Below are 27,684 nucleotides of genomic sequence, written 5' to 3'. Positions count from 1 at the left end.
TGAAATGAATGTCTATTGTAAATATGAAACATTTAAATAACAAATATGTACACACTAGCTACATTAGTTATATGCTCAACTGTTTTTAGAACAAGTAATAATAGAAATTTTAGTGTCATAACTTACTTGTACAGACCCTCATTACGACAGTCCAGATTGCTTTCATCAGATGGCATAAGTGCCCTCCCACCTCTGCTGATCTGTGTCTTCATTTGGCCTCTGCTAAATGTTCTCAGCTGATTTGCTTCCTCTCTTGAGCTACCATATATCATGGAGCCATCAATAAAAGCAGTTACTTGATTCACCTGTTCTCGTGGTCCTAATTGAGTTTTTAAACATTTTATTTGTCTTTTCATGTATAAATTGTTAATCTTATAAAGTAATAATAAAAGTGGATGATTCTTGGGTATGTTATGACAATTCAGCAACTGATACGAGATAAATTTGACATTGATATTTCATTTCAAAAATTCTACTACCAATGAAAGAGAGGGAACAATTTTTCACAATACCAAAATTGTATAAAAAGAGCAGTTTCTTGAAAACCAGTGACTCATGATGTTACTACTAGTTATCTATAGCTACTTAGAGCCATAACAATTACTGTACAAGGTCTGAAATGTTACAATTTTTACTACAGGGTGTAAACTTTGTTTCCGCCATTTTTTCCCCAACACCTGAGGCCTTAAGGAAACAAATTGGTTACACATGTATCATTCAAAGTAGTTTCCATTGCTGTCCACTACTTTCTCCCATCTTTCAGGCAGTGTACAGATCCTGCATAAAAAAAATTGTTCATCTTTTGAAGCGATCCACGAATCGATCCAATTTGTGACTTCTTCATGAGATTGGAAATATTGGTCAGCCAGGCCATGCGACACTGATCTAAACAGGTGATAGTCAGGGGGAGCAATGTCTGGAGAATACAGCGGGTGGGGTAGGATATCCCATTTTAACGTTTTAAAGTATGTTTTGACCTCTTTTGCAATGTGGGGGTCGAGCATTGTCATGCTGCAAAATCACTTTATCGTGCTTGTCGCTGTATTGCGGCTGTTTGTCTTTTAATGCTCTGCTCAAACACATTAATTGCATTCAACAATGAGCACCTGTGATTGTTTCATTTGGTTTTAACACCTCATAGTACATGACGCCAAGCTGGTTGCACCAAATGCAGAGCATGATCTTGGAGCCGTGAATATTTGGTTTGGCTGTCGACATGGAAGCATGGCCGCGATATCCCCATGATTTTTTGCGTTTAGGGTTATCATAATGAACCCATTTGATGCAGAAATCCCTTCCATTTTTGCCTCTGAAGCAACTGTTGCAAACACACAAACACCGTTCAAGTCTATTGGTTTCAGCTCACACAGGACCCAAGTTCCTTCTTTCTGAATCATGCCCATAGCCTTGAGACATTTTGAAATGTCTTGCCGTGTCATTTCCATAAATCGTGCCAATTCTTCTTGAGTTTGATGTGAGTCTTCACTCAGCAATGTCTCCAATTCTGCATCTTCGGAAACATTCTCTGTTCCACCACTATGCCAGACTATGAAGTAAAAATCTCCATTCTTGAAGCATTGAAACCACTCACGACACATTCTTTCACTAATAGCATCCTTACCATATGTACTTGAGAGCATTCTATGAGACTCAGCCACTGCTTTCATCATATTGAAACAAAAGAGTAACACCTCCCGCAAATGACAAGAATTAGGCTCATAAACTGACATTTGCAATCAACAACAACTTTATGATGCAGACACAAATCAACTAATGTTTGAATTGGGTTATGTTGACCGAGGTCCACGCTAACTGCCTGATGTCTGTGATCTGTTTCTTTCGACCGCTACTTACCATAGTTGCGACCTATAGGCAAATGGTAGAAGCAAAGTTGTACAACTTGTAGTAAAAAAATAGAAATTTGTTGAAGTAAATTTATATTCATATTACATGCAGCAAATTCTTGCAACTAACTGTAGTATAGTTAGAAAAAATGGACTTTAAAATAAACAATAAAAATACAAAGCTACACTTATAAAGGTAAAAAATCTAGCCACTGAATAAAGCATGACTATGGAAGTGTTAATGTTATAACCATTGTGGTGGTGGTGGTGGGCATTGGAGTTGGGGGGGGGGGGGGGTTGAGGGAGGGAGAGGGGTGGTTAATGCAGGGGAATATGGTAAGAGTGGGAATGGGATGATATACAAAAATGATCAAAACCAGACAATATTTAAGTCAAAATCACAATGTTCAGGTTCTGTAGGCTGACTGATGACAATTCTTGAGATTTTTCATCCTAGACATGGGGTAAGGTTGAAAATAACTCTGTAGATCTATACTGAAATTTTTAGAAATGAATAAAATTTGGCAAAGGCTCTAGAAGGAGCCACACATTACATAAATTATTTTCCTTTGTTTTTATGTCCCAAAAAATGTTTCATCTCCCTTTACACCTATATACGAGTAGTACTCACAAAGTTTTAATTCCCATCCCCAACAAATAAGTTACATAATTATTTTTTAATTTATTCCTTAGGAGGTACATTCTGCAGTCCTGGTACCCATTGAGAACCCCATGCCACAGTACCACAGCATGTCGCCAGAAAAGCCAAAAAAATGGTGCAGCCTGCTAGTGAAAGGGTATACAGCATGGTAATTCATTTTTAGCAGCAGTGCTGACGTTGCAACTGTCTAAAGCCAATCAGCATGAATTATTTAACTATGTAGATTGGACTGACACAGCTGCAAGATTTCTGATGCTGTGATGCAGCTGTAAGATTTCTGATGCTGCTGAAAACTAGCAGACAAATCTCCTCTGCCATAACCACACAGTCCCCAATTCCTCCAATCACTGGTACATATCAGCCACTAAGAAACACTCATTCTCATTATGAAATGTCATATCAAACTTGAGTAACTTAACCAAGCCCTTTGCCAGAGCTTTACCAATCTATCACTGGGCCCTAGATGTGAGGAATATCCTATCCACAGTCCTCCCACCTCACCTAATTTGGTATTTCACTGCTCACCCGCTCCACAGAATAACCTGTTTCAGCCTTAGGCTATACCTACTCCCAACACCTTAGCACATGAATCATTTCTGTGGAAGATCCAGGTGGAACACATCTGCTAGGCATGCATTCAGCACATCCCATTCCTATCCTATCATAGTCATATCCTATCTGATCAGAGACAGGGTCACCTGCAAAAACACTCACATCATACACTAGCTCAGATATAATTTTACTTCTTTAAGTTGTATGCATAGGGCCACCAATTAACTGTCCAGGCAAATAAATGACGAACACCAAACTGTGCCCAAGAGCATAGCTGATTTCCAATGGCAGAACATACTGTTGACACAACATCCTTGATATAAAAGACTGCTTCACCACTCATGTGGATCCTCCACCCACTCTCCTCCCACCCTACACTAGACTTAACTGAATTACAACATTTACTTTCACTTCAAAGTGCTCCTGATCTTGATCTGTGCTTGATCCCTCTAAATCGCCACACTCACCCTTGTAGCATTGCCCTCCCTCCCTGTCACATCCCTCATCCTACGTTCACTCTCTCCTCTCCACAGTCTCTTTCTTCCTTTTTTTTCTATCTCTACCTTCAAATCAGCTTCTTTGCTTCATCACATGCCACATGCAACTACCCTGCCTCAGCCAGGATGATCTCACAGTAACCAAATCACTATCTTAAACCTTGCTGCCTCTCCTTCCCATGCATCAGTGAACCTTCTCTCCTCTCCCCACCATTTTTCTCTTACATACAAGGGTTGCCCAGAAAGTAAAGCACCAATTTTTTTTCTCAGCTGAAAGCAGTGCTATGAATGCAAAAGGGTATGTATGTATGATATGAAGTGACCGCGCCAAGTTTAAGTCACTTCCAACAGATAGCGTAGCTGCAGGATAGTTTCAAAATGGCGTCTGTAGGTGACGTGTTGTCATTGAATTTCTCTCTGCAGAGGAAGAAACTGTGGGGAATATTCACAAATGCTTGTGCAAAGTCTATGGAATATATGCAGTTGAAAGAAGCACAGTTAGTCACTGGGCAAGGAGGGGGAGGTCATCAGAAGGCAGTTCAACAGAGCTCCATGATTTGCAGCAGTTGAGAGACCATCCACAGCTGCCACACCTTACATGTTGCACTGAGCTGATGTCATTTGCAAGGACAGATGTGTTACAACTCGGCAGTTGGTGCTGCATCTGTCAATCAGCAAAGGAAGTGTGGATGCAATTATCCGCACTCCAGGATATTCAAAACCGTACGCAAGACGGGTCTCATGGTGTCTAATGTTGGATCACAAATCCCACAGAAAAAACATTTGTCTTCATTTGTTGCAAAGTTTTGAAGCTGAGCAGGAGGCCTTCTTGTCCCAGATTGTGACAGGTTATGAAACCTGGGTTCACCATTTCAATCCCGAAACAAAACAACAGTTGATGCAATGGTGCCATTCCCACTCCCCACAGAAGAAACAATTCAAAGCAGCTGCTTCCGCCAGTAAAGTCATGATCACTGTTTTCTGGGAATGTGAAGGTGTGATTCTCACTGATGTGATCCAAGAGGCATCCAGAAGCATATGTCAACATATTAACAAAACTCAAGACACGCTTCCGGCAACTTTGGCGCCACAGCAACCCAGGAGATGTTTTGCTGCAACATGATAGTGCTCAGCACTACACAAGTCTGAGGACTGATGAACACATCACAAAATAGGGTTGGACAGTGTCACCCCATCCACCCTACAGCCCTGATCTAGTCCCCTCCGACTTCCACTTGTTTGGACCATTAAAAATAAGGCCACGCATGGAAGACATTTTGAGGACAATGAGGAGGTGACTCTCACATTGAAGCACTGGGTCTGCCACTGGGACAGGGATTGGTAGTGACAGGGCATACAAGCCCTTGTTTCACACTGGAGAAAGGCCATAGAATGGCATGGAGATTACCTGGAAAAATAGGGTTTGTAGACAAAACACCATTCTTTTGTGTGTGTAATTCTCATTACGTTCAATAAAGAATTGTTGAAGAAAAACAATGCAGTGCATTACTTTCTGGGCAACCCTTGTACTTCACAGGACACAACCCCTCACTCAAACTGAGCTGTTGAGCAGATGCAATTATGCTAGGTGTATCACTTAATGCATTTTGAATTAAAACCGCATACATTTTGTAATTGGACCAAATGTTGGAGGAGGAGGAGGAGGAGAAGGAGATAGGGGTTTAACATCATGATGACACCACTGTTAGTAGAGATGGACCAAATGTTTTCCTGTTTAGAAGACTAAAATCATTACAAGCCAACAAGACTGTAGACTATAGCCACAACAAATTTATTTTAATTTTATAATGAGCTTCTATTTATATCTCGGTTCATTCCTAGTAACTGCTTTGCTTTTCTTTATGTTAAATCATAATGATTTTATAAGGCATGCAGTTAAAATTAGTATAAATTTATTCAATTTGCTTTGCGAAGAAATTTCTGTTTCAGGCTTGAGAATCTATTACTCACCCAGTGTGCAGCCAATTCGTGGTGCAGTTCCTGAACGAGAGTACTCTTGACATTTTTCACCTGTCTTACTATATACTGGGTCATTGTCAGGAAGGCGAATGGGAAAACATTCTGGATGAAAGTCACTGATACTCACACCACAGCATTTCAGACGTTCACCTTGGTAACCTTTAAAAATGAAGTGAACATTTTTGACTGAACAGTACAGATAAGTCATTGCGTGCAGCTATAATTTTGAAAACGAAGGTCAGTATTGGGCTGTCTGACAGGTAGTGTTAAAATTATGCTATCAAATTTGTAAATGACAGGAGCAAAGAAAAAATCTTAATTCATAACAGATACTGAAGGCATTCACTTTGTTTGAATTGCAGTTCTTGCTAGCCTATGACTTGAGGTATAAAAACTTGGATTGTGGCTCAAGTTATTGAGTTTCTTCCTTGGAAACAAAGTTAGTAATGTTGTACTTAACAGGATATAGAACATCAATTTACAGAATGGCAACTATTAGTCCTCTGAGCCATGTAAAAAGAGAGCTACAGTACAATGCAAGAGCAGTCTAACATACAGACAGTGTCTGCTTGTGTCTGTGTATGTGCGGATGGATATGTGTGTGTGTGTGTGTGTGTGTGTGTGTGTGTGCGAGTGTACACCTGTCCTTTTTTTCCCCTAAGGGAAGTCTTTCCGCTCCCGGGATTGGAATAACTCCTTACCCTCTCCCTTAAAACCCACATCCTTTCATTTTTCCCTCTCCTTCCTTCCTTCCTGACGAAGCAACTGCCAGTTGCGAAAGCTCGTAATTCTGTGTGTGTGTTTGTGTGTTTTGTTCATGTGCCTGTCTGCCGGCGCTTTCCCGCTTGGTAAGTCTTGGAATCTTTGTTTTTAATATATTATATGTACATTTACAGATGTACACATTAGTACATATTAGTCCTCTGAGCCATGTAAAAATAGAACTACAGAACTACACAGGAGCAGCCTTACATAGTATATGTACACTTCCTTCAGTAAAGATAAAATATTATTATTGTAAAGAAAATGTCCACATGTCTGTAAACAATCCAAAATATTAAACTGAAAAGGCATGAAATGTGCCATGCACAGATTATTGTTAATAATTACATCTCTCATATTCTACACAAGGCAGAAGGCACAAGATAACACTTTCCAGAAATTGATAACATACTATGAACTTAATATCAATTTTTAAAAATTTGACACTTTTTTGTTTCTGCTATACCTGGTGTAACAGAAATGTGCGACACAAATTGCAGGACACATTCCTCAGAGGTAGACCAAGAACTTATGTTGTATGGACATGGGTCTGGAAACACTTTTTGTTTCCATGTTACAACTCAATTTCTCCAACTCATTAAAAGTGGGAAAACACAAGTACAGAACATTAAACTCATGGAGCATATGCACTCTTGATGACGTCTGGTTATGTTGTGCACCACCAGTGTTTTGTTTTACGTGTTGCTGTTGCCATGCGACCAATGTCATTGCTTATTTGCTGGTAAGATTAACTGTTTTAGTGATCAATACGATGGTTGCAAGCACATGGATTACTACATAATCATAGACTTGGCTCATGCAGTGGCAGTGTACACAAATGCAGAGATGGCAGATGCCTATTTGATATATGGATTAGCTGACAGTGATGGTACTCGCACTCAACGTTCATACCAAGAGAGATTTCCAGGACAAAGATGCCACAACAGGAAAACATCTAAAACAATTAATCATCGACTTAGGGAACATGGGGCATTTAAGCCTGATACTTGCAACTGGGAAGGCCTAGAAGGACGAGGACACCACAATGGGAGGCAGTGATTCTTCATGCAGTTGATGACGAAGTACAAGACATGTAGCTGCAACACTGAATGTTCACCACATGACTGTCTGGCAAGGGTTATATGAGGACCAGCTGTATCCATACCATTTACAGTGCTTGCAGGTACTATGAGCAGCTGATTTTTCTGCATGTGAACTCTTCTGTGAATGATTTATTTAACAAAGTGTCGCCCCTAATTTTAGTGCAAGGGTGCTATTCACAGATAGGTGTCATTTCCACAAGATCAGATTGTAAATTTCTGCATGGGCAGATGTCAACAAAGATATTGTGGCAAAGTTTGTTCCCGCATTTTAGTGACTTTTTTCACAACAGGCTCAACAGACAAAGTTACCATAATTTCCTAGAGAATTTTATACCAGTACTTGATCTGTTATCAGATGTGCCTTTAGCTGTGCAACAAAACATGTACTTCAGGCACAATGGTTATCCATCGGCTTCTAAATAACAGATTTGGTGACTGATGGATAGGTAGAGATGGACAAATTGCCTGGCCTCTACACTCTCTGGACCTAAACCCACAGAACTTTTGTTTGTAGGGGCATTTGAAAGTCCTTGTGCATGGAACCCCAGAAAAAGATGTTCAGAGTCTCTGTGGCTGTATTGTGGAAAGCTGTGAAACCACACACTATACTCCAGGGATACATCAATGCAATTGAAATTCACTTCAATGATGGGTTGATGCATGCATCAATGCACAGAAAGCATATTCAACATCTCCTGTGAGAAAGAGTTGTATGCAGTATGCCGGTGCGTTCTGTTCATGTGTGTGTCCCATGATTAATGAGTTGGAAAAAATGAGTCAAAACAGGGGAATAAAGCATTTCCAGGCCCATGTTCACATAACATCATTTCTTCATCTATATGTGAGGAATGTGTCCTACAATTTGTGCCATACATTTCTGTTACACACTGTATATCATTACACAAATATAGCAGAAACCCTTAAGTTTAATCTGGAGCAGAAAGGAATTTATTGGCTTCAAACTAATGCAATGCAAAATAAACTGATTCCTACACTATCTTATCCACTTCTTAAATTCTGTGAAGTTATACTATCAAAATAAGAGGCTGATGGTGTACCTTTGAAATTCCCGTTGCATTGAAGATACAAATACAAAATATTTCAATTATTCTTCTCAATGTTTTCTGAGGGACTGTAAACAGTGTCATAAGTGTGATCACTTCCTGGATTCCAGCCATTCTGTGAGGTATGGATGGAGTCATACTCATTTTAACAGTTTGAGTTTGACTCTTTGTGCCTGATATGGCATTCGATGTGTATCTGTTTTCCTGCATCTGTGCATTGCATTAATCTGATTCCCTCAGTCATGTTGTGTCTTTCTTGGGTGACATAATCATTGAGAACTTAATGAAAGGAGGTACACCTACTGGTCCTTGGTGTGTCTGTTATGAGAAGAGTGGATGAATCACTGGGACAATTCATACTAAGTTACTGTTATGTGCCACAGTATAATTCTATGTTGTTGGTGTTATGGCTGATCATAAAAGTGGACTGGGAATAACAAAATGACATTTTAATTTGTACTTGTTGTTTCATATTATGCTTGAAATTACTATCTGTCATCATTTTTTGCAAGTGCTTATACTGTTAACCTTCAAATGGCAGCTATCACATCATAATTTCATATTCTGCTGTTTGGTTTCTTTCATCCTGACTGACATTTATAAATGCCATTGTTCTCAGTGTATGAGCTATATTTGTCCTCACAAACCACGTAATCTTCCTGACATAGGAAATATCAGATATGGATGAAATCATTCATAGTGTGAACATGTGGAGCTACACTACAAAAAAGTGGTAGCTTGAAAGCTAATTAAGCCTCTGTTCTGTGTGCCATACATCATCAGCTACAGGTAAGTGATTGCATTTTCTTGTTTTTGTTTCTCTATATTTGCTTTAACAGGAATACCACAATCTAACCACCCACGTACTTAATGCTAGGGGAGGAGGGACGGGGGTGGGGCTGCAGGCACAAGCTACAGCTACAGCTACATAAAACATAAATTGTTGCTGTTTCATGGGGAGACAGAAGCAGAGTATCTTCTGAAACAACATACAAATCTGTTAGCAGTCTTATTTCTAATTGCAGATGTTCTGCTGAATTAACCACTTATGAAAAACTAAACATCTATACAAGTATTAAGTATATCTAAAAACAAAGATGATGTGACTTACCAAACAAAAGCGCTGGCAGGTCGATAGACACACAAACATACACACAAAATTCAAGCTTTCGCAACTGACAGTTGCTTCATCAGGAAAGAGGGAAGGAGAGGGAAAGACGAAAGGATGTGGGTTTTAAGGGAGAGGTTAAGGAGTCATTCCAATCCCGGGAGCGGAAAGACTTACCTTAGGAGGAAAAAGGGACAGGTATACACTCGCACACACACACATATCCATCCGCACATACACAGACACAAGCAGACATTTGTAAAGGCAAAGAGTTTGGGCAGAGATGTCAGTCGAGGCGGAAGTACAGAGGCAAAGAAGTTGTTGAATGACAGGTGAGATATAAGAGGCAAGTATTAAGTATTCTGTTTCAGAATAAATGAACACAACAGGCAAAAACATTGTAATAATACCCCATAAAGTCAATGAGGTAAGGATCCCTACCTGCCATCTGTGGGGTATGTGACATATCGTGAGCTATGAATTCTCCCCATACAGCTGACAGAGTCATTAAATGAGGATGTGGCAGATCAGCATCTTTGTGAACAGCTAAAGAAACCTCACGTGGGCTCGGCAGTGAACTGGAATCTGCAAAATGGAAAACAGAAATGTATACTCTAAAGATAAAACCCAGAATTAAATTATGTGCTATGAAGGTGTAGACAACATTTCCACACAATGCACAAGGATTGAAGTAAGTATCATATAGCTGGCAATGGCATGTCATTATATTTGATAAAACATGATTTTTTTAATTGTGAGTTGAAGTCAAATAAACAATAAAGAGGAGGAGGAGCAAAAGGAGATGAAGAGACATAAGCAAAGATAGAAAGGAGAAGTCACCATGAACACACCAGAAATAATAGTAAAATGAAGAACATTTGTTTCTAATTCCAACATGCCTTTCAAAGTAGTGCTGGTAATCAGATTCTTAAATTTGTATAGTATTGAAGATTTTTCATGCACAAAGATATTAGTAATATGAGAAATAATTAATGTAAATCAAAGTGAAAATCAGAGGAATTAGGTGATGAGAAATAATTACTGTAAATCAAAATGAAAATCAAAGGGATTTGGTGAAGAGAAATAATTAATATAAATCAAAATGAAAATAAGAGGGAATAGAAGAAAATAAAGTAGGGAATTATCAACAGCTGATACAATTCTCTTATGTCTTTCTCGATATCTCCAAATCTTTGAATTTCTGTCTGCCTCTTGGCTGAAGGGTCAGTGCATTTGACTGCCATGCAGAGGGTCCAGGTTTGATTCCCAGGTGGGTCAGAGATTTTCTTTGCTCTGGGACCGGATGTAGCACTGTCCTCAACAGCATTTCATCATCATCAACATGTGGCCACCTAATGTGGCGTCAGCTGAAAAGACCTGCAACTCGCCACCCGAACTTCGCCAGGTGGGTACTCCTGGCCACCAATGCCCAATGTTGTTTGATGGTATCAGTGAAACATCTGTGTGTTTATTTTCATTTTTCTGGGAGGGGGCATGAGTGTTAAGGGCAGGTCAAATGTTTGTGTTTGTGTTTGTGTGTGTGTGTGAGAGAGAGAGAGAGAGAGAGAGAGAGAGAGAGAGAGAGAGAGAGAGAGAGAGAGAGAGAGAGAGAGAGACCTGAGCTGCTGTATGAGAAATAAATTATTTTGCAATGAAACTGTCACTCATGAAGCAAAATATGCAACTTTCCAAACAATTCATAGTAAACTTCCTGGCAGATTAAAACTGTGCGCCCGACTGAGACTCGAACTCGGTTGGGCACACAGTTTTAATCTGCCAAGAAGTTTCATATCAGCGCACACTCCACTGCAGAGGGAAAATCTCATTCTGGAATTCATAGTAAATTACTGTTATGCACAGTAGGATATGTCTGTATTATAGGTGTCAGGCCTTAACCCTTCAGCAGGTGCATCATATTTCCATTAGTTGAGCAGGCATGTGGGTTATTTTATAGCCTTGTACATAATTTACGCAACACAGTCTCAGACTTTGAGAAAATCGGGTTTATTTTCGGAATACTGTTAATGAGCATTTTAATTCTATATTTTTTGTGAACTGGCTGATTATTTGAACTTTTTGGGTAAAATTTAATTATTTCATGAAAAGTTAATACAAAGTAATTCACTTGTGATTTACTTACTTTATTTTTCAGTTTTGTACATGTCCCCTACAATTTAAGCCTCATTAAGATAAGCCACAGATGGGGAAAAAAAGACTACGTCATTACAGTTATTGCAAGAGTAAAGCAACTGTCAAATGTTTCTTACAAACAAACTTTTTGTGTATATCACATATAATGGTTGTTGATACATCATTTGCTCAGCCTCAAATTACACACCTTTCTTGTTTCTTGTTTGCTAATTCTTGCAAAGCAGATGGACATATGCCTTTCTGTTCCAAATGTTCTAAAGTTACTATGCAGACACATTATTTTGGATCTTTCAGTCAGATAGGGCTTCATGAATGTCATTGATAAATTCTTCAAAAAAATTTTTTCTTATATGATTTGGTTTTCTTTTATTTCAGGAATTCAAAATCTGTGCACTGATTCCTGCCACATTCATGGGAGAGTAACAGATACATCGGCCATCACCTTGTTATGCGAAAGACACTGCACACATTACATAATTGATCCATGGTATCAACCCCTCTTTTGTCACATTATAGCTTGTTTGTTTTATCACCAAGTTTTCACAGTTCATTCATCATTGAAAGCAATATTACTGATTTGTTTTTCTTTGGTACACATGATGTGAGAGTGATGTCTTTTTGCAATCCAAAAATTGGAGACCAATATTTTTGATTTTTGCCTGCCTGAGATTCAGCGTGTACTTCTCTTTTGTCATTCTTCAGTGTGCCTATACAAGTAAGCGACTTCTCTAGGAGAGATGTCGCCAAAGGGTAACTGGTGTACAAGTTATGTAATGTGACATTACTATCGCTTCCTTCGATGTCAGGAATCAGGCACTTCACTAAGACACGTGGCTTGATTAAGGTCTAATATGGGCCATCCTCTTGTTTTCCACAGTATACTTCCAGGCTACTTGTAAAAAATGATTTTAGTCAAACAGAGCAATGATATTGATTCTCAATCCCATATTTTGTTGACTTGTTGCAAATATACTGTATGAAACTGCAGCACCTGTGAAAAGCCTCCAATTTCTCATCCATATTGGCTGAGATTGTATGAATTTCTACAATTGAGAACAAACAGTTGCAAGAAAGGAAGAATGGCACATAGTTTGTTTTTCTTCTTTCAGCACATGTGTTCTTGTCATCAAATCGCATACATTTAAGTAAAAACATAAATCTCTTCTAACGTGTACGTTATCTTAGAATTTGCATTCCTTTTCCTCTGAGTTCCATGGATTCAGTACATTATTGTAATGTCCTTTCTTTATTCCAATAAGATGTAGACATCCCAGTAAAGCAAGTATTTCAGATCGTGATGTCAGCTAGATGGTGCAGTGGTTAGCACACTGGATTCACATTCAGAAGGGTGACAGTTCAAACCCGCGTCCGGCCATGCTAATTTCCCTAAATTGTTTCAGGCAAATGCTGGGATGGTTTCCTTGAAAGGACACAGCCGACTTCCTTCCCCATCCTTCTGTAATGTTATGGAACCAAAGACCATGGTGTTTGGTCCCCTCCCCCAACTCAACCAACCAATCATGATGTCTCCTTTGCTTCTCTATAAAGAGAGGACTCTGATGATTCACTTTTCTTCTGTATTTGTAGATTTGTATGAGTGACTCTATTATCTATCATACAGTTGTCCATTGTTTTATGACAAGGAAATCTTGCTACTCAGGCCATCTCCACTGCTTCTGGGACCAGGAAACACTTTCACTATATTCTTATTTCTAACTTTACTCTGCTAGAAGTATTCAATTTTCTTCAGTTTATATCGTTATCTTCGCCAATAACAACTCCACATTTCCATTCTCATTCAAATCACTATTGTCACCTTCAGTCACAGTCAGCATGTCTTGTTCACAATAACTGCCATGTTCACTTTCTTGAATTATTTCCACCTTCTTGTCCCCACTGCCACTACTGCACAGTTCATGATTTACACATCTGGCATGTCTGACAACTACTGCAGAATTTTGGCTCTTTCTTCTGGTGACAATTCCCTGAATAAGTGATAAACTAAGTAATTTTTTCAAAGCTACTGATCTGGTATAAATATCTATGCACATCTACATGTTGTTGTTGTTGTGGTCTTCAGTCCTGAGACTGGTTTGATGCAGCTCTCCATGCTAATCTATCCTGTGCAAGCTTCTTCATCTCCCAGTACCTCCTGCAACCTACATCCTTCTGAATCTGCTTAGTGTATTCATCTCTCGGTCTCCCTCTACGATTTTTACCCTCCATGCTGCCCTCCAATAGAAAATTGGTGATCCCTTGATGCCTCAGAAAATGTCCTACCAACCGATCCCTTCTTCTGGTCAAGTTGTTCCACAAACTTCTCTTCTCCCCAATCCTATTCAATACTTCCTCATTAGTTATGCGATCTACCCATCGAATCTTCAGCGTTCTTCTGTAGCACCACATTTGGAAAGCTTCTGTTCTCTTCTTGTCCAAACTATTTATCGTCCATGTTTCTCTTCCATACATGGCTACACTCCATACAAATACTTTAAGAAATGACTTCCTGACACTTAATCTATACTCAATGTTAACAATTTTCTCTTCTTCAGAAATGCTTTCCTTGCCATTACCAGTCTACATTTTATATCCTCTCTACTTCGACCATCATCAGTTATTTTGCTCCCAAATAGCAAAACTCCTTTACTACCTTAAAGTCTCATTTCTGAATCTAATTCCCTCAGCATCACCCGACTTAATTCGACTACATTCCATTCTCCTCGTTTTGCTTTTGTTGATGTTCATCTCATATACTCCTCTCAAGACACTGTCCATTCCATTCAGCTGCTCTTCCAAGTCCATTGCTGTCTCTGACAGAATTACAATGTCATCGGCGAACCTCAAAGTTTTCATTTCTTCTCCATGAATTTTAATACCTACTCCAAATTTTTCTTTTGTTTCCTTCACTGCTTGCTCAATATACAGATTGAATAACATTGGTGAGAGGCTACAAACCTGTCTCACTCCCTTTCCAACCGCTGCTTCCCTTCCATGCCCCTCGACTCTTATAACTGCCATTTGGTTTCTGTAAAAATTGTAAATAGCCTTTCACTCCCTGTATTTTACCCCTGCCACCTTTAGAATTTGAAAGAGAGTATTCCAATCAACATTGTCAAAAGCTTTCTCCAAGTCTACAAATGCTAGAAACGTAGGTTTGCCTTTCCTTTATCTTTCTTCTAAGATAAGTCGTAAGGTCAGTATTTCTACGGAATCCAAACTGATCTTCCCCGAGGTCGGCTTCTGCTAGTTTTTCCATTCATCTGTAGAGAATTCGTGTTAGTATTTTGCAGCTGTGGCTTATTAAACTGATAGTTTGGTAATTTTCACATCTGTCAACACCTGCTTTCTTTGGGATTGGAATTATTATATTCTTCTTGAAGTCTGAGGGTATTTCGACTGTTTCATACATCTTGCTCACCAGATGGTAGAGTTTTCTCAGGACTGGCACTCCCAAGGTCATCAGTAGTTCCAATGGAATGTTGTCTACTCCGGGGGCCTTGTTTTGATTCAGGTCTTTCAGTGCTCTGTCAAACTCTTCACGCAATATCATATCTCCTATTTCATCTTCATCTACATCCTCTTCCAATTCCATAATATTGTCCTCAAGTACATCGCCCTTGTATAGACCCTCTATATACTCCTTCCACCTTTCTGCTTTCCCTTCTTTGCTTAGAACTGGGTTTCCAACTGAGCTCTTGATGTTCATACAAGTGGTTCTCTTATCTCCAAAGGTCTCTTTAATTTTCCTGTAGGCAGTATCTATCTTACCCCTAGTGAAATAAGCCTCTACATCCTTACATTTGTCCTCTAGCCATACCTGCTTAGCCATTTTGCACTTCCTATCGATCTCATTTTTGAGACATTTGTATTCCTTTTTGCCTGCTTCATTTATTGCATTTTTATATTTTCTCCTTTCATCAATTAAATTCAATATTTCTTCTGTTACCCAAGGATTTCTACTAGCACTCGTCTTTTTACCTACTTGATCCTCTGCTGCCTTCACTACTTCATCCCTCAAAGCTACCCATTCCTCTTCTACTGTATTTCTTTCCCCCATTCCTGTCAGTTGTTCCCTTAAGCTCTCCCTGAAACTCTGTACAACCTCTGGTTTTTTCAGTTCATCCAGGTCCCATCTCCTTAAATTCCCACCTTTTTGCAGTTTCTTCAGTTTCAATCTACAGGTCATAACCAACAGATTGTGGTCAGAGTCCACATCTGCCCCTGGAAATGTCTTACAATTTAAAACCTGGTTCCTAAATCTCTGTCTTAGCATTATATAATCTATCTCATACCTTTTAGTATCTCCAGGGTTCTTCCATGTGTACAACCTTCTTTTATGATTCTTGAACCAAGTGTTAGCTATGATTAAGTTGTGCTCTGTGCACATCTACATGTGTATACCAAATATGTATTTTGTTACAGGACTAGGCACATGAAGTACTTTGTACATTGGTAGCATTCTGCCAACCGATTCACAGAACCACAGGTACACAGAAAGTGACAGAGTGAAACTAACTACAACAGTAAGTCCAACAATAGTGGAATAGCTTGTGTGCCAGTAAACTCTGAGAAAAAGCACTGTTGCCACTAGTAAAAAACTAAACGTGGGGTACTCTATATCCCAGGGTGCCTGCTTGAAGATTAATGTATGAGTGAACTTGACTAACCAATTGCCATTTATATTTGCACTGTTGTACTAGTTACTGTGCACAGCTCATAGTATCGTGGTAGCGTTTTCACTTCCCGAGTACAGGATTCAATTCCCAGCAGGGTCAGGGATTTTCACCTGCCTCGAGATTAACTGGCTGTTTTTGTGTCATCTTCATCATCATAATTCATCCCCATTATGATCGGAGGAAGGCAATGGCAAACCACCTCCACTAGGACCTTGCCTAGTATGGCGGTGCAGGTCTCCCGCATCGTTCCCCTATGCTCTGTCAAGGAGTATGGGACTTCATCATCATGACTAGTTCCTGGATCAGGCTGTGCTTGAAATCATTATGCATCAACATTTTTGCAACTGTTCATATTGTTAGCTACACAATGACAGTTATCAAATCATAATCTAACATCCAGCTTTGGTTGTTTTCCTTCGCTCTGATTGGCATTTATTTATTTATGTATTTTAAATGTGTGAGCCTTATCTGTCCTCACAAACAATGTAATCTTAATGCAGCTGGGATCCTTACATAGTGTGATACACTATTAGAAGTAGGGATAAAATGAAGAATTTCAGTTCCCAATTCCAATGCACTTTGAAAAGTGGTACTGGTAATCAGATAGTTAAGCATGTGTAGTAATGAGGTGTAGGAGTGGCTTATAGTGTAAATAAAAGTAAAGGAAACAGTAAAACAAATATAATAGTATGAAAAATAATTAATGTAAACCTAAAATAAAATCAGAAGGGGTTAGATGAATATAAAGTAAGGTATGACTATGGTAGACAGACCTGTAAAATTATGATAGAATTACTGGTTACAAAATTATGAGATAAAATTATGAGACAAGGTTAGAAGGGGTTAGATGAATATAAAGTAAGGTGTGACTATGGTAGACAGATCTGTAAAATTATGATAGAATTACTGGTTACAAAATTATGAGACAAGGTGGCCAGCACAGTGAACACAAAGAAATGCCATTGCATGTGACAAATATATCATGGAAGACACAAAAAAAATATAAAATATAAAAAAGAGATGGCAGGTAATAATTTCAGTTAACACATTGACAGAACAAGAAAAAGAATGTTAGAAAGGATGTACATTTAACATGGGAAAAAAAGTATCACTGATGCTGTTAGGAAGAGCATCAAGTTTGGAAAAAGTGACAAGCATGTATTGCAGATAAAGCACAGATAAGGAGAAGAATAAGAGTGTGGAAGATAAGTTGGAGGATGAATAATTGCAGAGGAAGAAAAAATGGAGGTGAAGTAAAAGAAAAGTATCAGACTGTTAATTCAAGCTCTGAAAGAAACAAGAACATTGTGTATGATACAAAATATGTTCTCACTTTCAAAATTCAGGAACTTTGGTAGTGACAATTTAGTTCATCAAATTCACAAAAACAAAGTAATTTGGTCTCATTTCCTCTACTGATGTTGATTTTAAATTTTGGAATGAGATATTTACCTGCTGCACCCCCTCTGGGAAGTGATACTCCATCTGCATATTCAGCAGATAGAAAACGTAGATATCGAGTATTGGCATTGCCCCAGTGTGGATTTTGAACATTGTTGCAGTATCCAGAAAATGCACGGTATTTACGAGGTTGACAAGGGAAGTCAACTTCAAGAGGACATCTCTCCCCAAGTGATGTGCTGCGTATGTCCATGAGAGGCAAACCGTAGGTTATTTGGTTGCCATTTAAGCGGAACCTAAACCACACAGAAGATTAGGTAAACACAATGAGCAATTTAAGTTACAATATAAATTTATTGCCTATGCACACTGACTACCATGAAACATCAGGCTTCTTATAGGAAGGAATGACAAATGATTTCTACACTTAATGAAAATTAATTAGCTGCCAACTGATGATGTCTTGAATAATATAATAGAAAAAAGACAATATTTTGAAAATCTTTACAAGAAATATGTATTATTTAGTTCTAATTTTTCCCATAGTATCTATCAGATTCCAACTTTCTGTCTTAAACATGCAGGGTACTTGCAAAATACATTATCACTAAAATATACAAAGTACACCATAAAATTTGTTCCTTCCATTTCACATTTTATAGACCCACAAAATTTAAAAAGGGAAACTGATAGGTTAAAGTTAGATAGTGGGAATTAGTGAAGTTCAGTGGCAAGAGGAACAAGACTACTGCTCAGGTGAATACAGGGCTATACATACAAAATCAAATAGGGGTAAGGAAGAAGTAGGTTTAATAATAAGTAAATAAATAAATATGAGTGTATGTAAGCTACTATGAACAGCATAGTGAAAGCATTATTGTACCAGAGACAGACAGACACGAAGTCCACACTTACCACAGTAGTACAAGTTTATATGCCAACTACCTCCGAAGATGATGAGGAGATTGAAGAAATGTATGATGTGATAAAAGAAATTTTTCAGATAGTGAAGGGAGATGAAAATTTAATAGTCATGGGAGTCTAGAATTTGATAGTAGGAAAAGGAAGAGAAGGAAAAGTAGTAGAAGAATATGGAATGGGGGTAAGGAATGAAAGAGGAAGTCGCTTGGTAGAATTGTGCACAGAGCGTAACTTAATCATAGCCAACACTTGGTTTAAGAATCGTAAAAGAATGTTGTATATGTGCAAGAGGCCTGGAGACACTGGAAGGTTTCAGATAGATTATATAATGGTAACACAGAGATTTAGGAATCAGATTTCAAATTGTAAGACATTTCCAGGGGAAGATGTGGACTCTGACCACAATCTATTGGTTATGAACTGTAGATTAAAACTGAAGAAACTTAAAAAAAGGTGGGAATTTAAGGTGATGGAACCTGGATAAAGTGACAGAACCAGAGGTTGTAGAGAGTTTCAGATAGAGCATTAGGGAGCAATTGACAAGAACGGGGGAAAGAAATACAGTAGAAGAAGAATAGTTCAAATGGCTCTGAGCACTATGGGACTTAACATTTATGGTCATCAGTCACCTAGAACTTAGAACTACTTAAACCTAACTAACCTAAGGACAACACACAACACCTAGCCATCACGAGGCAGAGAAAATCCCTGACCCCGCCAGGAATCGAACCCGGAAACCCGGGCGCGGGAAGCGAGAACGGTACCGCACGACCACGAGATGCGGGTAGAAGAAGAATGAGTAGCTTTGAGAGATGAAATAGTGAAGGCAGCAGAGGATGAAGTAGGTAAAAAGATGAGGGCTACTAGAAATCAGGTAACAGAAGACATACTGAATTTAATTGATGAAAGGAGAAATATGAAAATGTAGTAAATGAAGCAGGAGAAAAGGAATTCAAACAATTCAAAAATGAGTTCGACAGGAAGTGCAAAATGGCTAAGCAGGGATGACTAGAGGACAAATTAAGAATGTAGAGGCATATATCACTAGAGGCAAGATAGATACTGCCAACAGGAAAATTAAAGAGACCTTCGGAGACAAGAGAACCGCCTATTCGAATATAAAGAGCTCAAATGCAAAACTAGTTATAAACAAAGAAGGGAAAGCAGAAAGGTAGAAGGACTACATAGAGGTTCTATACAAGGGTGATGTACTTGAGGGCAATATTATGCAAATGGAAGAGAACACAGATGAAGATGAAATGGGAGAAATGGTACTGCATGGAGAATTTGATAGAGCACTGGAAGAATTAAGTCGAAACAAGGTCCCGGGGGTAGAAAACATTCCATTAGAGCCTTGGGAGAACCAGCCATGACAAAACTCTACCACCTGGTGAGCAAAATGTATAAGACAGGTGAAATACCCTCAGACTTTAAGAAGAATGTAATAATTCCCATCCCAAAGAAAGCAGGTGTTGACAGGTGTGAAAATTATCAAACTATCAGTTTAATAAACCACGGCTGCAAAATATTGCATACTTTACAGGCAAATGGAAAAAACTGGTAGAAGCTGAGCTTGGGGAAGATCAGTTTGGATTCCGTAGAAATGTTGGAACAGGCAACTTATCTTAGAAGGTAGATTAAGGAAAGGCAAACCTACATTTCTAGCATTTGCACATGCAGAGAAAGTTTCTGACCATATTGACTGGAATACTCTCTTTCAAATTCTGAAGGTGGCAGGAAACAAATATGGGGAATGAAAGGCTATTTACAATTTGTACAGATATAAGACGGCAGTTATGAGAGTCCAGGGACATAACAGGGAAGCAGTGGTTGGGAAGGGCATGAGACAGGGTTGTAGCCTATCACCAGTGTTATTCAATCTGTATTATAGTAGTAGTAGTAGTAGTAGTAGTAGTAGTAGTAGTAGCAGCTTTATTCATCTGTAGATATAGGACATGTCAAAGTATTTACAAGCTTATGTAAATAAAATAGAAAGAAACATTCCACATGGGTAAAGTATATTAAAAACAAAGATTCCATTACTTACCAAGCGGGAAAGCGCCAGTAGATAGGCACAATAAGAAAACACACAAACACAAACACAAAATTTCGAGCTTTCGCAACCGGTGGTTGCTTCGTCAGGAAAGAGGGAAGGAGACGGAAAGATGAAAAGATGTGGGTTTTAAGGGAGAGGGTAAGGAGTTATTCCAATCCCAGGAACGGAAAGACTTACCTTAGGGGGAAAAAAGAATAGGTATACACTCGCGCGCACGCGCGCGCGCACACACACACACACACACACACACACACACACACACACACACACACACACACACGGCAGAGATGTCAGTCGAGGCGGAAGTGCAGAGGCAAAGATGATGTTGAATGACAGGTGAGCTATGCATGGCGGCAACTTGAAATTAGCGGAGATTGGCCTGGTGGATAACGGGAAGAAAGGATATATTGAAGGGCAAGTTCCCATCTCCGGAGTTCGGATAGGTTGGTGTTAGTGGGAAGTATCCAGATAACCCGGATGGTGTATCACTGTGCCAAGATGTGCTGGCCATGCACCAAGGCATGGTTAGCCACAGGGTGATCCTCATTACCAACAAACACTGTCTGCCTGTGTCCATTCATGTGAATGGACAGTTTGTTGCTGGTCATTTGCGCATAGAAAGCGTCACAGTGTAGGCAGGTCAGTTGGTAAATCACGTGGGTGCTTTCACACGTGGCTCTGCCTTTGATCGTGTACACCTTCCGGGTTACAGGACTGGAGTAGGTGGTGGTGGGAGGGTGCATGGGACAGGTTTTACACCGGGAGCGGTTACAAGGGTAGGAGCCAGAGGGTAGGGAAGGTGGTTTGGGGATTTCATAGGGATGAACTAAGAGGTTACGAAGGTTAGGTGGACGGCGGAAAGACACCCTTGGTGGAGTGGGGAGGATTTCATGAAGGATGGATCTCATTTTGGGGCAGGATTTTAGGAAGTCGTATCCCTGATGGAGAGCCACATTCAGAGTCTGATTCAGTCCTGGGAAGTATCCTGTCACAAGTGGGGCACTTTTGGGGTTTTTCTGTGAGAGGTTCTGGGTTTGAGGGGATGAGGAAATGGCTCTGGTTATTTGCTTCTGTACCAGGTCTGGAGCGTAGTTGCAGGATACGAAAGATGTTTTCAGGTTGTTGGTGTAATGGTTCAGGGATTCCTGACTGGAGCAGATTCGTTTGCCACGAAGGCCTAGGCTGTAGGGAAGGGACCGTTTGATATGGAATGGGTGGCTGTTGTCATAATGGAGGTACTGTTTCTTGTTGGTGGGTTTGATGTGGACAGATGTGTGAAGCTGGCCATTGGACAGATGGAGATCCACGTCAAGGAAAGTGGCATGGGATTCGGAGTAGGACCTTGAGGTTGGAGAGAAAATTCTGGAGTTCTTCTTCATTGTGAGTCCAGATCATGAAGATGTTATCAATAAATCTGTACCAAACTTTGGGTTGGCAGGCTTGGGTAACCAAGAAGGCTTCCTCTAAGCGACCCATAAATAGGTTGGCATACAAGGGGGCCATCCTGGTACCCATGGCTGTTTCCTTTAATTGTTGGTATGTCTGGCCTTCAAAAGTGAAGACGTTGTGGGTCAGGATGAAGCTGGCTAAGGTGACGAGGAAAGAGGTTTTAGGTAGGGTGGCAGGTGATCGGCGTGAAAGGAAGTGCTCCATTGCAGTGAGGCCCTGGATGTGCGGGATATTTGTGTATAGGGAAGTGGCATCAATGGTTACAAGGATGGTTTCCGGGGGTAACAGACTGGGTAAGGATTCCAGGAGTTCGAGAAAGTGGTTGGTGTCTTTGATGAAGGATGGGAGACTGCATGTAATGTGTTAAATGTGTTGATCTACGTAGGCAGAGATACGTTCTGTGGGGGCTTGGTAACAAGCTACAATGGGGCGGCCGGGATGTTTGGGTTTGTGAATTTTAGGAAGTAGGTAGAAGGTAGGAGTGCGAGGTGTCGGTGGGGTCAGGAGGTTGATGGAGTCAGGTGAAAGGTTTTGCAGGGAGCCTAAGGTTCTGAGGATTCCTTGAAGCTCCGCCTGGACTTCAGGAATGGGATTACCTTGGCAAACTTTGTATGTAGAGTTGTCTGAAAGCTGACGCAATCCCTCAGCCACATACTCCTGACGATCAAGTACCACGGTCGTGGAACCCTTGTCAGCCGGAAGAATGATGATGGATCGGTCAGCTTTCAGATCACGGATAGCCTGGGCTTTGGCTGTGGTGATGTTGGGAGTAGGATTAAGATTGAGAGGCAAGGCTGGAAGTGAGAAATTTCTGGAAGGTTTGGAGAGGGTGATTTTGAGGAAGAGGAGGTGGGTCCCGCTGTGATGGAGGATGGAACTGTTCCAGGCAGGGTTCAATTTGGATAGTGTCTTGGGGAGTTTGATCATTAGGAGTGGGACCAGGATTATTTTTCTTCGTGGCAAAGTGATATTTCCAGCAGAGACTACGAGTGTAGGACAGTAAATCTTTGACAAGGGCAGTTTGGATGAATCTGGGAGTGGGGCTGAAGGTGAGGCCTTTGGATAGGACAGAGGTTTCGATTGGGAGAGAGGTTTGGAGGAAAGGTTAACTACTGAATTGGGGTGTTGTGGTTCCAGATTGTGTTGACTAGAATTTTGAGGTGTTGGGGGGAGTGGAGCTGGAAGTGGGAGATTGAGTAGATGGGAGAGCCTGGGTCTGTGTGCAGTGAGAGGAGGCTGAGGTTTGTTGGAAAGGTTGTGGAGGGTGGTATGCTGTTGGAGGTGGGAAACCAGGAGATTGGATAGTTTTTTGAGGTGGAGGGTGGTATGCTGTTCTAATTTGCGGTTAGCCTGTAGGAGGATGCTATGAACAGCTGGTGTGGTTGTGCTCCGCTAATTTCAAGTTGCCGCCACTCATAGCTCACCTGTCATTTAACATCATCTTTGCCTCTGCACTTCCACCTCGACTGACATCTCTGCCTAAACTCTTTGCCTTTAAATATGTCTGCTTGTGTCTGTTAATATATATATATATATATATATATATATATATATATATATATATGTGTGTGTGTGTGTGTGTGTGTGTGTGTGTGTGTGTGTGTGTGTGTGTGTGTGTGTGTATACCTATTCTTTTATTCTTTTTTCCCCCTAAGGTAAGTCTTTCCGTTCCTGGGATTGGAATGACTCCTTACCCTCTCCCTTAAAACCCATATCCTTCCATCTTTCACTCTCCTTCCCTCTTTCCTGCCGAAGCAACTGCCGGTTGCGAAAGCTCGAAATTTTGTGTTTGTGTGTTTTTTTATTGTGCCTATCTACCGGCGCTTTCCCGCTTGGTAAGTCATAGATTCTTTGTTTTTAATATATTTACAAGCTTAGATCAATTTAAAATTTGTATAAACATATATTTACAGACTTCTAGTAAGACATAATCATTAGATTTACTCCTGGTATACAATACTTTTTTTATAAATAAATCATTAAATAATGTAATGCCTCACTGTTCACTCTTATCTCACTATGAGTCACTGCACACACTATACACACATCGTTTCGTAACACTTCACACACACACACACACACACACACACACACACACACACACACACTGGTGATCTCTGGACCATCTTCTGTACCACAACATCCCATTTGCTATCCTGCAAAACTGAGTCAGCATCCCTCCATAATGAGTGAGATGTTGAGCTCAGAGAGAGGAAGAGATGTTAGTATTGTGCTGCGCATAGCTTGAGGTTAAGTATTTCTAGGAAAGAAAAAGCATAAAGTGAAGGTGTAATGTGGAATGCTGGATGTTTTATAATAATAATAATTATTATTATTTATTTGTGCCAAATTTTTTATTAAACCCCTACTCCGTTTTATCTAAGTAATCATTCAATGTATAAAATGTATTGGATAAAAGGTATCTTTTATCTGCCTTTTTAAATTCAATGCCACACATAGGAATATTAATGCCATTATGAAACAATTATTGTACGTTCTGAAAAAAAAAGTAGTGGATTTTGTCATATGGCGCAGTACAGGGCTGAAAACATCCTTCAGCTATCAAATAGTTTCGGTAAAGGTGTTGGGAAGAGACAGTTGATTTTGAGGAGAAGAGAATTAGATCTTTCTGTCATGTCTGATCCAGTCCCAAGATGAAGACTTCCACTATGCAGAAGAGCGTACATTGACACGAGCCTTAACTGCTCACTAAAACTTCGAATTCAGAACTGGTTAGATGCCTTCCAGAGGTAGAAATTATGACTCAGGTTTTGGCCTATCACACAGTCTTATTTATGTAGATACAATGAATGCCACTCTGGTTTCGATAACTGTACACAAACTGTCCAATTGTGCTGCTTCAATTTCTAAAGGCCGTTTCAATGTTTTTCTGTAGTATAAAGGTCTGAAACTGGATTATGTGAATCTCGGGTGGCAAAAGAATACACTGTTTGAGTAATAAGAAGCTAAACTGGCATAGAACTGCAGAAGTGGCATCATTGCTAAAGAATGGAATTAGGCAACATTTTTAGAAACAAATATTTTGTAATTGATAAAGAATTCGTCAGGGTTTATGGGTATCGCACTGCAAAACATTTAGCTTAATCCTGACTTTGCTTCAATTAAGATGAATAGTTTTTTACAATAATTACTATTATTTTTTCTCTGTTACTGTTTCCGTTATAGATGAATTCGCAATGTGGCAAATGTATCCTTTAAATGCAATAAACATGCGACAGGAAAGAAAGAAAGAAAATACTTTTTAGACGTTTTACATGCAGGTAGAAGATAGAAGTCAACATCACGTTACCTGCATGTGAGATCTCTCACTTTTGTTGAAATCACAGTAGGTTGTCTACTGTATTAGCGGCGAGATTTTCCAGATGGATTTTCGATTTGAGAAGATATTGGCGACATGTAGACTCGAATCTAATGAGAATTTAGACAGTTATGTAATTGAAATGCACATTCACCTAACACCAAACAAAACGAAATATTCAAGTTCTTCCCCAACAATGGATGTTTTCTTTATAATTGTAACAGGCTTTTCGCGTGACTGATGTAAAATAAAACAGAAAAGCTGCTGAACAATTTATTTCTACAGTGTGTATTTGATTACATTGGAAAATGTTAAACGGATATCATTCATCAAACATCGCCGAGAACTTAAGTTTTATTGAAAGAAATTAATATTTTCTGATGTAGTGTCCCTGCTTAATTAATGTCACAGGGAAGTCTTCCCTGTTAATTCTGTTTTATAGCCCCCACAAAAGGAGAAATTTTAAACACAGCCGTCAGATAGTGTTATTATTAAGTTTTCAAGAGAATTATTTAAACATTTTATCAAACTGCGTAAAAATACTGTTCACAAATTATTTTCAGTTCGAGGGCTTTATAGTACCGTTATCGATATAAACCAATATTTTGGTATTTAAGCCCGTGATTATTACGAGAAATAAGCAGACTGACACGGGGACGAATCCAAATCGCGTAATGTTGCGGTGGTTCCGTCATATAGACCACGATCATTTGCTTGCATCGTTTGCTCCGTCCTTGACGACTTCGTCGTTGAAGAGGGTGACTTTACCGTTCCCTCCTCTAACGTACTCACTCAAACATGGTCGACGTGTTTCTAGTCGGCCGTGCACCTAACCATCGTCTTACTTTGTGAGTTGATGAGTAGCTATGGGTCGGTCATGACATTAAAATTTCGTTTGAAGGCCACAAACAAGGATCTTATACACACGATTTTGTTACGTTGGCGTAACGTCTGAGTGTTTCATTTAGTCTTGACGCCCACGTCTCACATTTTTATGTTCTGTAAAATGGCGCAAGTGCGATGAGGCTCCTTTGTGAAGTAACGTTGGAAAGTATTTTTGATTTGACTGTTGCTGCTTTTATCCCTCATTTCTACTACACTACACAACAGCGGATTTCTCACATGAGATACTGAAGGCCACTTATCAAGGGAATCACGTGGATGTCGTGTTTATTGACTTCCGAAAAGCATTTGACTCGGTACCAGACCAACGTATATTAACAAAAATACGATTAGGCTATATGCGGTGTTAAGCAAAATTTGTACTGGGATGAGATGTTCTTGGTCACAATGGTACATTTTATCTTTAATGATGTCTCGTCGAATGAAGTAAAAGTAACATTAGGCATGCCCCTGGGAACTGTGTTGGGGCCCTTGTTGTTTAGGCTGTGTATGAATGACCTGGAAAATAATATTAATAGCAACACCAGTCTTTTCGCAGATGCTGCAGCTATCTATAAAGAAGTAGTCTCTGAAAAAAGATTTAGAATTATTCAAAGAGATCTCAATAAGATTCAAAGGTATGCCAAAGAATCAAAAATGGCTCTGAGCACTATGGGACTTAACATCTGTGGTCATCAGTCCCCTAGAACTTAGAACTACTTAAACCTAACTAACCTACAGACATCACACACATCCATGCCCGAGGCAGGATTCGAACCTGCGACCGTTGCAGTCGCGCGGTTCCGGACTGAGCGCCCAGAACCGCTAGACCACCGCGGCCGGCGGCAAAGAATCACTGTTTAAGAAAAAATTTAAAAATATGGTATCCTATGGCTAAACAGCAATGATGAACAACTACAACCAGCTAACTCATGCTAACATATATGGGCGTAACACTCTGTAAGGATGTGAAATGGAAGGTTCACGTGGGCTCAGTCATAGGTAGGGCTGGGGGCAGACTTCTGTTAATTGGTATGGCATTGGGAAATTGCAGTCAGGCTTCAAAGAGGGCTGTTTACACATCGCTTGTGAGATCGGTCATAGGATATTGTGGCACACATAACAAACAGGACTAACAAGGGATATTGGATGTATACAAAGAAGGGTGGCGCGAATTGTCGCAGGTGTCTTTGACCTACGGGGAGAATCACGGAAATGTTGAACAAACCTGAATTGGCAGACTCTAGAATACTGACGC

At 39.8% G+C, this 27,684-nt stretch overlaps 1 protein-coding gene across 1 annotated transcript in view; it reads right to left on the bottom strand.

The window, feature by feature from the left end:
- Positions 1 to 27,684, bottom strand: part of LOC126333298 (uncharacterized) — a 279,526-nt gene that overhangs the window by 34,430 nt on the left and 217,412 nt on the right. Inside the window, exons 4-7 of the mRNA XM_049996729.1 lie at positions 17,851 to 18,095; positions 10,013 to 10,156; positions 5,526 to 5,693; positions 127 to 319 (exon numbers count right to left, since the gene is read on the bottom strand). Of these exons, the coding sequence (XP_049852686.1) occupies positions 127 to 319; positions 5,526 to 5,693; positions 10,013 to 10,156; positions 17,851 to 18,095 (750 nt within the window). The remainder of the gene's footprint in view (positions 1 to 126; positions 320 to 5,525; positions 5,694 to 10,012; positions 10,157 to 17,850; positions 18,096 to 27,684) is intronic.

The sequence above is a fragment of the Schistocerca gregaria genome, chromosome 1 (genome assembly GCF_023897955.1).
Source record: "Schistocerca gregaria isolate iqSchGreg1 chromosome 1, iqSchGreg1.2, whole genome shotgun sequence".
Taxonomy (NCBI): Eukaryota; Metazoa; Arthropoda; class Insecta; order Orthoptera; family Acrididae; genus Schistocerca; species Schistocerca gregaria.
Note: the sequence above shows the minus strand (reverse complement) of the source record. Positions and strands in the feature narration are given on the sequence as shown.